Source organism: Aythya fuligula, chromosome 14 (assembly GCF_009819795.1).
Source record: "Aythya fuligula isolate bAytFul2 chromosome 14, bAytFul2.pri, whole genome shotgun sequence".
Taxonomy (NCBI): domain Eukaryota; kingdom Metazoa; phylum Chordata; class Aves; order Anseriformes; family Anatidae; genus Aythya; species Aythya fuligula.
In genome coordinates, this window is record NC_045572.1 from 9,373,312 (window position 1) to 9,387,889 (window position 14,578).

General features: G+C 46.8%; 1 protein-coding gene across 1 annotated transcript in view; it reads left to right on the plus strand.

Moving 5' to 3' along the window:
- The first annotated feature begins 13,684 nt into the window (after positions 1-13,684).
- The window catches only part of STK10 (serine/threonine kinase 10), a 47,783-nt gene continuing 46,889 nt past the window's right edge, over positions 13,685-14,578 (plus strand). Inside the window, exon 1 of the mRNA XM_032196792.1 lies at positions 13,685-13,946. Coding sequence (XP_032052683.1) covers positions 13,791-13,946 — 156 coding nt within the window. The 5' untranslated portion in view covers positions 13,685-13,790. The remainder of the gene's footprint in view (positions 13,947-14,578) is intronic.

The window sequence follows — 14,578 nt, forward strand, 5'->3', positions numbered from 1 at the left end:
AGGAGTGGGGAGGGGAAGGGAAAAGGGGGGACACGCAAAGAGGGGTGGGGAAGAGGTGGTCTTTCACTTAAACAATACAAATACGTAATGATTCTTAAAACTGTAAGTGGTGTCCTGATCTACAGAGCAGGAGTAACAGAGAGCACTTTGATTTAAAAGAAAATAAATACGAAAATCAATATTTCATATCAGCACCACCTACAGTTCATGCAAGACTTGCAGCTGCTCTGGGTAGGAGCCGCGCTGCGTGTCCATGGGGATCGTGTGTGGTTTGACCTAACTTGTGTGCTTCGTACGGGTGCTGCCGAGGCACCGCGAGCTCTGGGCGGAGGAGTTGGGCTGGGGGCTCTGTCCCTGCCCCACGTGGGTGGCTCCTGGCGATGCTCAGACCAAGCAATTGTACATTCCAAGGTGGCAACGCAGTCCTGTGCCATTGCTGGCTCCAGCGCTGGGGAAACAGCCTGCTGGAGCCTTAGGCAATAACTTCGTAAATGTGTACTTCTGTGTACTGTACTGTAAACCTGCTACACGACTGACTTAGCCTGAAGCTTACAGGCTGACTGGCACCCGAGTACGTGCCTGCCCAATTACTGTATGTCACTCAGATCATTAAAGCAAGCGTTGAACAAGCTAGCTCAGGTGCGTGATGCGCTGGTCTGCGATTAAGGGGTAGGTGCACGACCCTTGTCAAGTGGCGCTGGCCTGCTCGCTGTAATAGGTCCAGGTTAAACTGCAGTTACACCCACACCTAATGGATTGCAACTTCCCCTGCTTGGCTCCTAGAGGGCACAAAGTGTGGGAATAGGAGGACACACAAGCACACAAATTGCAGCTTTTCCTCTTGAGTGTCATTTGCAGCAGCAGTCTGTCTTCTAGCTCAGGTGATCCTGAAGTCAGGACAATTGGAGGTACCCTCACCAACACACGCTGGCAGCCCAGAGCATGATCAGAGTGTTCAATAACCAGTGCTTTTCCCTTCAGAGCGTAAGAGCAGCCTTTTTGGCACACAAGAAGTCCTTTTCTAGTCTCAAAAATCTGAATCAGATGAGCATGTCTGTGGGGGAAAGAACTTGATGGTCACCTTGGTTAGAGATGCGCTCTGTTCCTTGGCTGCTCTGCACCCTTGTCTAGCAATGCCTTTCGTTGAGATCAAATTCCCTGTTCCTTTTAAACTTGATTGCTAGTTGGCTTGTTTTTCCAGCCATTACTGAAATTACTTTATTTCTTCCAAAGTCTAATATGCTGATCAGGCTAATCCTTTTTACTGGGTTCTGTCTTCCCTCTCTGCGTCTAGGGTCTAAACCTACAGTTGTCCCAACTCTTAGTCATCTGCTAGTGAAACTGGTGGGTTAGGATTGACAATTTTAAACCTGTTCCTGCTGCATTCATGCAGTAGAACTCTATTTCTCAGAATCCACTGGAGTTTCTTGCTCCACAAGCATCAGTGTAGAGCCAGAATGAGCTAAGGTCACGCACGCAATGTTGCAAGTCTTTCCCAACAGATGGAAGCGGATGCAAAATTTACATTGATGTTGGTGCAGCCAACTTCCACCACTTGGAAAACAGATCCACGTTCTCTGTGCATTTCCCACTCTACCCCGAATAAATACAGCTTTCATTTTCATCCTTGTGTTGTATGCAAAGAGTTCCTGACAGTTCCTTAAACCCCAGTTCTGTACAGGATGACTGAAGGGTAGTGGCAGAGGTGTGTAAAGGAAAATTAGTTCTCTGTTCTCATAAACACCCAAGTGACTTGGTTTTATTTTTTCTTTCTAAAGAAAAAATCAAAGCTGATTAACAATCTAGAACAAAAGTTTTCTATTGTTTTTCTTTTCTTTTTTTTTTTTTTTTTTAAAGACAGGTATGATTTAATATACTGGGGTTTTGCAGCCAGATCTTTTGCATTCCAGAGGGAAAAATATTTATTTGATATATAAACAACTCAAAAATCTCTTGGATTTCCACTGGTCAAAGGATAGTTTTGTGCCAGGAAGACACTACTTGTCTCATAAGACATAATTTACGTCTTCATGTAAATGGTCTTTGCAGTGTCATTACCTTCCAGTCCTTTCTGGAAAGGGGGGTGTGGGATGGGTAGAATTGTGATAGCTGATTAAGAAAGAGCAAAGCTGAAACCTGGATGACAATTCTGCAACTGCGAACACTAAAACACTAATTTTTTTTTTTTAGGTTGCCTTTTGGAGACTTTTTTTTTCTTCTTTTTGTTCAGGCAGTTGTTAGCATGTCCTGGTTTTGAGATGACAGCGTGTAGGAGCTGGGAGAGCTCCTTCTTTCCTTTCTCCCCCTCCTAGAAAAGCACCAGTCGTGTTATGTTGTAACAGATTACCGTGTTTTATATCAACTGTTTTATGGCAGGGAGCAAGGCGATGATCTGAAGGCTATGTCATAAGTGGGCTTTGAGTAGAACAGAGACCTGATTTATGAAGATGCACTGTTCTCTGATAACCTCTCTCCTCTCCTGTCCAGTTAGTACATAGCTAAACCTGAAATAAATGGTAAAATGCATTTACAGGTGGAAGTGAAGACAATTTTAATTTCTTTATAAAATGGCAGGTGTGCCAAGCACGTACCCTACTGGAACCAAATTTTACAAGATTTGTATTAGGAAAGAATTCTAAGTTTCCAAAGTATATCTATATATATTATAAAAACCAGTAATGAAAGCATACAGCATGTTGTCTGACATACCCCTTGTACATACCTAGAGGTTGCAGTACGCATCGAAAGCAGCCGTTGCTGGCTCTGAGCAATGCCTTGTCCTTGTCCTTGTCCTGTGAGGTTGTCTTCAGTGCAAGTGCAGGGGACCAGGCTGGGGCTCCTGCAGGACTCGTGGCTGTTCCCAGAGCAGGGAGGAAAGGAGAAAGGCTTTGCTGAGCAGAGGAGGCATGGCTGAAGCAAGACTAACGAAGGACTAAAATGCCATTTAGCTTACAGCACCAGGTGCAGGTCCGCATGCGGCTGCTCACGTGGGGAGGACGGAGAGAAGCCTGCTGGTGGTGCTGCACCTTTACTCTGTAGCACAGGCGTACTTTGAGCTGTAAGCTCGGTGCTCCTGGCAGCCTGGCCTGTGCTGGTTCTGGCAGGCTGCTTGGTGAGGTGTCCTGGGCAGAGCTGAAGTAACACAGCGGATTTGTAGCGCACACAGCCATGAACAGCAACGCCAAGCGCTGACGAGAGGAGTAATAGGATTTTCTTTGTTTTGTTTGGTTAGACCCATCAGCCCTTTGTGTCATTCCTGATTAATTCTGGCCACGAACTGATGCCAGTAGAGTACATTTTTTGCCATGTCAATGACAGGTCTGTTTGACGTGCTTCAGAGTTTTATGCTCTTGTTGTTTCTGCCTGACCCAGAAGTAGTAAACCAGGGAAACCCACGCTCCTGTGCAGCCTGAGAGGCACGAACATTGCAGAGTCTGCTGGGGAGCTCCAGGAAAGCCTCAGATGCTGTAGGTACATTGCAAAAGGATGCTTCAGGTCGTCCTCCAGAGTCAAGTGACAGCACTCCTGCAGAGCATCCAGCACCCAAAAGCTTGATTCACTACGTTGGCTTTTTGTGTTCTTCTGCTTATTAGTGTTTTCTACAGAAAACGTAGTTGAGAATAGCTGCTCTGTGAAACCTCTTTTTAGTTTTCTGAAAGCCTTTTCTTCTCTAGAGCTTGGAAAACTAACTGATGTGAATCATCAGTATAACGAGTTTATTTTTTTTAAATAGCCACACAAATGCTAAAAGCAGCAACAACAAAACTAAAAAAAAAAAAAAGACAACTTATCCCAGGAGCAACCAGACAAACCCACAGCACCTCTTTGCCTTTCACAGAAAACTCACAAGTTGGGGAGGAGAGGAAAGGGATCCAGTGATGCAACAAGGCAACACGTGCCATGTGCATAACGCTTAGTAAACCAGGTGGCCAACTGATAAAATATTGCTGTAGTATGACATGCTTCTGCATATATATCTATCGTTAGTAAATAATATAAAAACTTCAAAAATGCTATTAAAAATCCTAGTTTGTTACAGTGGTGGGATGCTTTTAGCCATGGAGTTTTGAAAGCATTTTAGCTGTGTAAGTGTTGACGAATTGAATGCTGTACATTTCTCCATTTCTATCTTCTTCAGAAACAAAAGTGGTAGCTACATTTCTGACTCTTGATCTGTATTTTACAAACTGTTTTTTATGTCACTGTAAATACGTTCAAGACCCTGCACCTTATGCAGAGAATGTTTACGTTTTTTTAAGAAAAAAAGTTAAGTTTTTGTTGGCTTTTTCACTAAGCTGCTCAGACCTTGTTACGTTGAAATAAAAGCAGTCTCTGTTAGAAAGGGGCCTTTTCTCTTTGCCCTTGACCACTTCCTCCGTACATCAGGCTCCCTCCTGGATGATGGCTGGCAGCTCCTGGACAGCTCGCACCCTCTTGGAGTAGGGCGTAGAGGTACTTTGAGAAAGGAGTTTTTGAAAACTTGCTTTGGGTGGGTGGGGGTGAGTTTTGTACGCTCCGCAAACTGTCTTGGGAGAAAAAAGAAAAAAAAAAAAAAAAACACCTTCAAACCCCCTAGATGTTGGTGCAAGCTCTAGGAAGTCTTTGAGTTAAACTTTTCAGCAGCTGTGCTTCTGTCTTCTCCCGAAGAAGATGAATGTCCTACTCTTATATCTGCAGCTACAAACACTTTTGTTGGTTAACGACTGTATATAACAAGTCTGCCTGCTTTAAGACTTTCATTTTCATCAAGTGTTTTTGATTGTTCTGCTCTGCAAACGGCTCTCCTCTTCCACATTTCATTTAGATACTCCGTAGCCGCATGTGTGTTGCTCTTGTTCCTAGGAGATGGAGCTAAAGCTCTCCTTCCACGGGAGACGTATACATGCCACCGAGCCTCCAAAATTCAAGCAGTTGGAAGAAGAGATGTGTTAACCAGCGGGCTTCTTTCTGTGGACTTGGAAACCTAATAAATGTGTCCACTGGACTCTCCACGAAGAAGTGTGTTTCTGTCCTTCAAGCAGGACCACTTGTTGGGTATTTATCCGGTAGAACTCTGTATTTGTATATTTTACAGACGATGACCATTTGATCAGAGCCATGGGGCAAACAGAGAACTTAAAATCCTGACTCCTGCCTTAAAACTCGTAGTTCATCTTGAGCTCCAAAAATTCTGCACCTGCTTGTTTCAAAGTCCCTTTTTCCTTAGGAAATTTGAGTCCAGTTAAAGGCTGGAGACGATTTAAGGAAATTTAAATCCAATTAAATTTTAGCTGATGTCTTTATTAAAATAACTAACTGGTCTTGTATTAAAAACCCTGTTTGTGCCTCTCAAGTCCAGGGAATGTTTAAAAAGTGGAGGTGGCTTTTGAGCAATGATTGACATTACTGCGTTAGCTGGAGATTTGTAAGCCACTTGCTTTCATATGTTCTGAGCAAGAGACTTAGGTTTGTGTCCTCTCTGCCTCATGGTAATGGCTTTCAAAGATGGCTGGTACCATCAAATTTGTACTTCTTGAATAAATATCTTCATTTTTATGGTAAAAACCTTTTGTACGCAGTTTGTTTGTGTGTGCCACGTAACAAAGAAACACTCATACTACGTAGGATACGGTGCTAGATTTGGTACTGACACAGAAAATACACAGCACACAGCGAAACAAGGATGAGGGAATCCCAGTGATGTGATTTTTTCCCCCCTGTAACTTTTATAAAATCTTTTAGAATCAAACTTACAACTGTGTAAAACATGGTTTTTAACTTTTTTCCCCCCTTCCTGGCTCATTCAGCCAGTGAAGAGTTCTAGGCCTATATAAAGATGCTGTGAACACCACGTAACTTTTAAAATGCATTCTGTGTTTTTACATTGTACCTCTGTTTCTTGGCTGACATCTTGCAGTAGTGTGTGCACATATTTAATCAACTGCAAAGCACAAGTAGGTTGTCTTTAGACTGTTAAATTATGTGATTATTTTTTTTTTTAACCTAGGGAAGATTTTTACCATTGAGAGCAAACCATCATGATCTTCTATGAGTTGGAAGTGCTGTACAAAATTTCCTGTATTTAAAACAAAAAATAACAAACAAAAAGATTTTTTTTTCCTGCTTTTAAAAATAAAAGTAATACTGGAAATGCTATGCCTTAAGAACTAAACTCAGTGTTGTTTTTCTTTTTGAATTTCTTTAAATAGGACTTTTAATTCTGAGCTGGAATTCCACGACTTTTTCATTGCCTTCTAATACCCTAGAGCCACGTTTTGGTGGTGGTTTTGGTGTGTGCCAAAGCACCTTGCAAGTCAGATGTGCGATCCGTGGACAATGCAGGGCCCTAAGGAAGGGTAGAGCAGCTTTTGGGCACCTCATGGGAGCCTCCTGTGTCCACGGCTCCTGCAAATGTGCCTCAGGCTCCTTGGTGAACAGGGAAAGTGCAAAATGATGGATTGGTGTAATTGTCCTGTAATTAAATTAACTGACATGTTGTCTTAATTCAGGTCACCGCTGCCTAGTCTTGATTAACTACCTAATGTATCAGAGGAGTACGAATAATTTTTTTTGTAGTCTGCTTTGATCTAATGTTATCACAACCAAGCCTTTCAATGTTTGTTTTGTTTTTGTTTTATATATTTATTAATTTATTTAAGTCTTAGGATATTTTCATGGTAGAATCCATGTGAATTATAAACTTGCCTGAATTTTTATATATATTTTTGTGTGTATATATATATATATATAATCCCTTTTACATATACATATTCCCATTCTCAGAGCTGATGCCCTCAGACACCATGATTTATAAGCAACGTGTGGTCTTCCCTCTTCACCCACCTTCTAGCTGAGCAGTGTTTTCTCCTGTGAAACAGCAGGAGGGATGTTCACCGTACATCGCTGCGTGTCTGCATGCACAGCCCCACGCACCCCAAACTCTCTGTGGTGTCCAGAAGCCTGGTGTGTGAAACGAGCAGGGGAACACCAACCTGACTGTGAACCTAAGCAAAACCCCAGCAGAAAGTGAACTTTGTGTCAAAAGTCTGCACGAGAAATTAAATTTTCCCAGTTGCTGCTGCAAGCAGTGAGCTTGGGTGTTTGTTCATACAAACACCCAAGCGTCTGGGCTCCTGCAGCCTGGTGCTGCACTCGTACCTGGTGGTCAGCTCCAAAGGCATCACATCTGCTGCACGGAGGGACTGTCCTGGCTGTGGACCTCATTTTGCTGCTGCTCATACTGGGGTGGCTGCCTCAGTGCAGGAACTCCAGATGCCCCCCTGTGCCACAGGGGGAATCTGGTGGGGAGCTCGTAAAAACACAGGGCATAAAGGTAAATTCCAGCTTTGTGAGGAGTGGTTCATTGTGTTCCCTTCTCACAATCCCTCAAAGTGGGGCTTTCAGGCGCTCGGTTTATTTTCTCTAGAGTCGGAGCGGTTGTAAAGGTCTGGGAGCCGGGATGCCATGCTGCAGGCGTGTTCAAGCCTGGCTTCATGTGGGGTCAGTGGCTGAGCCTGGAGATGGGAATTTTCTGTTCTAATTAATCCCTTATGCTACAGCCTTGCAGCTTCATTAGGGGAGGTCTTTAATGGCAGTGAGTGTGGAGGAGGCTGAATGGTGTGATGCCCTCGGTGTAAGGTGAGAAGGGAAATAAATTCACTGGGCTGCTGTGTCCAAAGTGTAAACAATCAATATTTAGCAAGAGAAACCTCCTCTCTTGCTTTCCCTCCACATGGCTTTAATTAGGTGGTTTAGTTAACAAAGAAAACAGCGTTTCCTTTAGCTGAGCTGTTCCCCATAAGAGCAGTGACGAGGATGCAGGGAAGCTGCCCGACCCGCAGGCACGCACACTGAGGCAGAAAACACAGGAAGGGGAAGCTGACAACCCCAAATGGGTGCTACACTGGAGAGATGAGGCTGCTGAACATAAAATTGTTTTTTCTTTGTGCTCATCTGCATCTGAGCATCGCCAAGTAGCCGGGGAGGAGGCTCCTTGCTAAGGCAGTGTGTGATGGCACTGGGGGGCATGCAGAGACCCCCCCTTTTGTACAGGGCAGGGGGCAATGCTGCTATCAGCTACTCCTGGGGAGAGGTGTGAAGCATGAGGCTGAAGTCTGAGTTGTGCCCATCCTTCCTCCTCCTCCTCGGATGTCAGTCTCTGGTATTCATCTTGGTAGGGCAGCAGCAACATGAAATGGAGAAAACAGAACAAGCAGTTGCTGGGCCACATCCCTTTGGTTTATTCACCTTCTACAAGTTTGATCCACCTATTTGGTGTCTAGAAAGTGAACTGGAGGATGGAGAAGCAAGGCTGCATTGTTCCCAGCTGGGGAAAGTCTGGTTTGGTCTGCTGGGAGCATGCTGGTCCTTCTGGGAGGTCAGCTACTGTTCCCTTTTCTCCTTCTCCTCTTTTCTTCTCCTCTTGGTTATCAATGCAGAAGACTGCGAACATCTTGAATTCCACGTAGCTCAATTTCTAGATCTGGAGATGAGTATCTAGCTTAGCAAAAAAAGCCTTGGCTGATATAATCAGTTATTTCAGAGACAGAGGCAAACCCAGCACCCCAGCTCTCACTCCCTTCTCCAACTTGCTCTGGTTCCCCAGCTCACTCAGGAGAAATTGGATTCAACTTATTGCCCCCAGCTCAACCCAAACACGTTACAGGGCACCTCCCTGGCACATGGATATTTCTCCACCGTTCTGTAATGACTTGCAGGTGTCATGGTAATTCATAACCTCTGGGTCACTGCGTGGGCATAAAGGGGGAAAGCAGAGAGCCTTTGCTACTGCATCACACGGCTGGGCTGCTCCTACCGACAGCATCCTTTCCATCAGGCAGCCTTCAGGTGGGAGCACAGCATCACTGCAGCCCAGGGCTGAGGCTGCTTGGTCCAGGAAGCTGCTCTGAGGGCACTGGAGAGCTGTCCCCAGTGGGACTGACGCTGTTACCCCCCAAAATACTTTCTACCTTTTGCTATTTTGCTGTTAAACCATTTTCAATTAATACTTTGGGAATTACATCCTTAAAGAAGACAGGCTGCTCTTCTTGCTTTCTCCCATGTAGTTTCTGACTTCCTCTCCCAGAGGCAGCAAACTTTTCACCTCCCAAGGACTAATTTTAAATACAGATGCATTTTCACAGCCTCTGTCTGGACTGTAATTTCTCTAATTTTACCTCATTTCCAGGAATATTGGTCTTTGAATATCTTAAGTTCTTCTTTCTGGATGTTAAAGAGAAGCTCTGTGGCTTGAAACTCATGACACAATCACATCACCATCAACATCCAGCAGCTGAATGGCAGTTCCCCAGTGCTGGTGGACAAAATCCTTCTCAAGACGGTTCTGTTTTGGGGCAGAAAGGTTTAGAAACAGGTCACGAGCGCTGATTTCCTGCTTTGAAAGAATACGTGGAATACCAGACGCTGCTCGTGTCCAGAGAATAAAGGTGACCCCTTTCTGGCTGTGCCTGCAGGAAATACCAAGCCCCCGGTGCTTCCTGCGCACAGGCAGCAGCACATGGATGGGTTGGGGCTGTTGGCTGTGCTGGGGGGCTCCTCGTGGTTCAGGATGCACACCGTGATGCAGAAGTCATTAAGGCCGATCTTCCTTCCCCATCACGTTGTGGTCCAGAAGGTCAAATAGCAGCACGAGCTGGTTTTTATTCAGGCCTGTCATAACAGAGCATGCAATAAAACTGCAGATCTGGAAAAGAGTGAGCTCTCAGGCCTCGTCTGCACAAAGCTGTGAGCAGTAATTAGCAGGATTTATTTTGTTTTAAATGCCCGCTGCTCCTAAACAAGTTGCACAGGCAATTAAAAACACAGCAGCAGACAAGAGATACTGTTCAGAATTAATAGATGGCATTAATGAGATGTCTGATTTATGAAAGGGGCATATGCAATTTCTACATGGAAGGCAATGTTGAAGCACCCATGATTTTCTGTCTTCCTTTTCTTCCACTACACCCCAAAGAAAAAAAAAATACAAAAAACTTTTTTCAGTAAACCAGAAACATTGGGGGAAAAAAAAAAAAAAAAAAAAAACACAACTCTTTTTCTCCTGAATTGCTGCCAGTGGCTCAGTCCATGGGAAGAGGTGTCGTCTGAGCTGGAGCACCACGGTGGCTTGCAAAAGCACAGGAATAGACTCCAGACCTGCAGGCAGGACGTGAGGAAGCTGTGAACCAGCAGACCAGCATCTGCGAACAGCCCCATGTGGAGAAAACTGTTGGCAGCAACCCCACCTGCTTTGTAGCGTGGAGCACGGTCGGTTTATGGAAAGGATTACATGATGGGGTTTGCTGCAGTACTAAGGAATTAGCTTCGGTGAGCCAGAAACTCACTCCTGCCCTGTGTTCCTGGCATCTTGCTTGTACAGCTGTAAAGATCCCCTTTATCACCACCCCGGTGTTTTTGTACATTGATTATCTGCTCAATGGGGCCGGGAGCTGGTTATCGTGTTTGTGCAGTGGTAGTAAGCCTGACAGGGGGCTTTACAAGCTGCTGGGATGCAGGGGGTGGTGATACTATAAAATCAAACAGGTTTATTGGGATTTTGGACCCCTTTCTGTTTCACAGATAGGCAAGGAGGCAATTGAAGGGGGAAAGGGATACCCTCAGTAGGAGCTGAAAATCCCCCTCAACTGCTCCAGGTGGTCCCACAAGCTGTACGAGGTCCAGGAGCAGCCAGGCCAGGTAACTTCCAGCGCACCCAGGGCGTGATAGAGCAGGGACAACGTGCTGGTGTGTGCTGTAACAGAAAGCTCTTTGGGGTATTGCCAAGCGCTCGTATCAGCTAGCGGCTAGGTAATTAGTATTACGGAGCGCTGCGTTTGTTGTAACATCTGAAGTGCAGTGTTTGTAATCTCCGGATTTAAACCCTAAGCGATGTAGCGTTCCCTATATCTTTTTTCAAAACATTACACAGGGCCTGTAATTGTATAGCATTAATGCCAATCTCATTTTGGAGAAGCGCTTGCTGTTAGGGCTTTCTCGCACTGAAAATCTAGGCACTGGAAACGCTGTGCCAGTGCCACTGCCACTAAGCAGAGCACTTCATCTAAGTACAGACGCTGCAGAAAACACCCAGATCTCAGCTTCATCTCCCAAACAGAATTAGCACCAAGGCGCTGACCCCTCACAATAAGAAAACTCTGCCCTAGAACCAGAACACAGCCTCTGTCACACACTTCAATGCTTTTTCCATGTTTTCAAGATTTCCCATCAGTTGTGGAGGCAAAGCCTCACCTACCATTGACTGCTAAAGCATAATACATAATAAAATGTATTATGTACATATACATATAAATAAAATGTATTATGTATTATATACAAGTGACAGAAATTATTCTGGCAATGCTTAAGAGCATTAAGTCTGATTAAATTGTGCAAGATAACACAGATTTAAGGACTTACTCTAGCAAAGCAAATGACTGTAATGCAAATCTCAAGCTCAGACAAGTGGTACCTCAAATTTTGTATGTCCAGGCTGAGGTAGTCCTACAGAGCACCCTATGCAGTGCTTTGGTTTTCCTGCTAGCCGTGGTTTTAACTTTTCTAATTTCCAGTACCTCATACTGGCCTGTGAAACATCCTTGTGATCTATAGCTCAGAGATGGCTGCTTTGGAATGGCTAACTTCTTATTCAGGTTAGCTGTCGGGTAGCTGAACCACTCATATTTATCTGAAGTGTTCATCAACAATTCCTCTTCCCATACAGAATGAGTCCAACCCAGTCCTTACCCCCTAAACCGTACCGGGATCACTAATAATAAAACCAAACTCCACTGGCTTGCTTCAGTCCAAGGACCCTCTGTGGCCGACATTTAAATGCAGAGCTGTGTGTAGTCTCATCATCGAGTTAGCAGCTTCTGCTCCATCGGTTGTGTTGTGCTGACTGCTCTGAGCAGTCGTGTTTAACGCAGTGGTGATGCTCGTGGCAGTCTGCTCACACGATCAGGGCTGTTCCCGTGAGCCTGGGGCAGACCTGCAAGGGTTTATGTTGTTGCTTCTGAAGTTTCTATTCTCTTTCTCCTATTTATCATTTGGGAAATGGTAAGGAGAAGTAATCTGGAGGCAGACGATTAGCCTGCTTGCTGACTTGGTTTAACATTTGCACGCTTTCTGCAAGAAATGGGTGGAAAGAGTGCAGATGGCTGGTTCCTCTTGGCTGTGAAGAGACAGCAAATCTGGTTATAAGGTGTCAAGCACTGGATAAAAAATGCCACAGCCCTCAAAATGCTGTGCTGTATCTGAGTTGCTCAAAAACTTCTGAAGGGTTAATGTGTGTTTGCAAAATTTTTGCTAGCAGAGAAATCACCTGTGTGAGCTCCTGTCTGACCGGACTACCCTCCGATAGGCTGCAGGGCATCTGCCCACACTGCGAGCCCTTTGGCACAGGTTATCTTTACCAAATCCGATAAGGATGGAGATTCCCAATACGTGCCCTCAGCTCTTGTGGTGGCAATTACAAAGATGACTGATGCAAACACTGATCAGGGAGGTAGATAACAGAGCAAGGGGAATGACCACAGGTAGCAGCTGGGAAAAAACTTCCCCTGGGATGGCGTGTGTCCCAGAGCAGGTAACCTGGGGAGGTGGTGTCTGCTCCATCCTGGGAGACTGCCAGCACTCAGATGGACAGACTGCTGCCTGTCCCGCTGCATGCCATGATGCCCCTGCCCCACGTGGGAACTTGGGCTGGGTGAGCACTGGGGGTGCCATTCAAGCACCATTTCTATGCTTGTGTGCAGCACCCAGGCCCACTTCTGCAATAAAGTAAGTACACTACTACTGATATAAATAACTGAAAAGAGGAAAAATAAGATTAAAAGGTGTGTGATTTTGAAAAGCAGCTGCTCTAATTCTAATCTTACTCCAGCACTGCCAAATCTGCATGTTGCATTGTATCCAAGACTCAGGAAGCTGGATTTTTAAAAAGTGCTCCATTATTTCTGTTTCTGGGATATACTTGGGTTGTATTTTCAGCTTGTTTTTCCCACAGCCCACAAGGGAGAGGGGAATAAGTAGGGGAACACAAAGCTCACTTCAAAAGCGCAGCTGAAATTCTAGTACAGGCACAGATTTCCAGGAACTGCAGATTTAAATAACATTTCGAGCATCACTATTGGGAAGCTCCCAGCCGAAATGCTGGGGCTGCTCACACCAGGATAAATCCAGCTCTGCTTAACAGCGAAGGCAGCGAGAGCCGGCGATCAGCCCCCGCGCTCCCGGGTGTGATATATTAGGGGATTAATGGGCTCTCAGGTCGGGAGGCTGAGCAGGGTGCTGCCAGCATCACATAGCGGGATGCAGGGGGAGGAATCCATCCCCGACCCCCGCCCTCGGGGCACACAGCAAAACACCCGCAGCTGGGGACGGGTTGGCCCCAGAAACTACCGAAGGCGGCTGCACCGTCGGGTATTTCCCCTAGGTGTCCCCATTCAATACGTGATTTTCACGCGGCTTTCCCGAGGGATTTATTTTTCCAACCAGGGGGAGGATGCGCGCCTTCCCTCTCGCCCCCAAACCGGCTCGCGAGCCTGAAACAACCCCGTGCCCTCCATCCCCATCCTCCAAAGCTGACTTGAGCTGAGCTCCGCTGAGTTTTGCTCAGCCCCTGCCCGGCCCGGGCCAATGGCAGCGGGGGCTGCGGGCGGGCCAGCAGGTGGAGCGGCGGCGGCTCCGGGCACGGCTCCGCTCCCCGGGGCGCTCGGCGGCTGCTACCGGGACCTCGGGGCCGCCGGGCTCCCGGCTCCGCACGGAGGAGCAGCAGGAGCCTCAGGAACAGGAGCTAGAGGAGCGGGAGCGGCATGGCTTTCGCAAATTTCCGCCGCATCCTTCGCCTTTCCACCTTCGAGAAGCGCCGCTCCAAGGAGTACGAGCACGTTCGCCGCGATTTGGACCCCGGCGAGGTGTGGGAGGTGGTGGGCGAGCTGGGGGACGGAGCCTTCGGCAAGGTCTACAAGGTGGGTGCGCGGCCGAAGGGCTCGGGGGGACCTCGCCAGCGGCCGCCCCGTCGGGCTGGGGGAGCCCCCGATCGTTTTCCTTGCCCTAAAAGCCGTGGGAGCAGCAGGGAGCTGGACCCCCGGCACCTTGCGCTGCCTCCCCACGTCCCCTGAGCTGCTGGAGGGGAAAAGAAGCCACTTCTCGGCCTCTCCTGCCTGGGAGCAGAGGCAGCGGGGCGGCTGGTGGTGCTGAGTGCAGAGTGGTGCTCGGGGCAAAAAGAGAGAGGAGAGTTCTTCCCCCCCAACCCCATCTCTTTTCCTTTTTTCTTCCCCCTCTCCCTCTAACTCGACCTCTTTCAGAGCGTGTGAGGTGCTCCCTGCCAAACCTGGCGGTGCAATGAATGGAGGTTTCTTGGAAGTCAGCAGGCTCCGGGCTGCCTCCAAGTTTTGTGAGCCTCTGGGGGGTGACATTATTTGTATTCCTGTGGTCCTTGCTGGCAAAAAGAAACTTAGAGGGAGAAGAGGAGCCCAGCTCCTCACCGGTGGGGACATGTCCAGTGCTGTGCCAGTTTAACCTTCGTGTTGGGGAGCTGGGTTTTAAAGGCCAAATGCTCAGCTGTACTTTGCTCTCCAAAGAAGCAGCATTCTCCCCT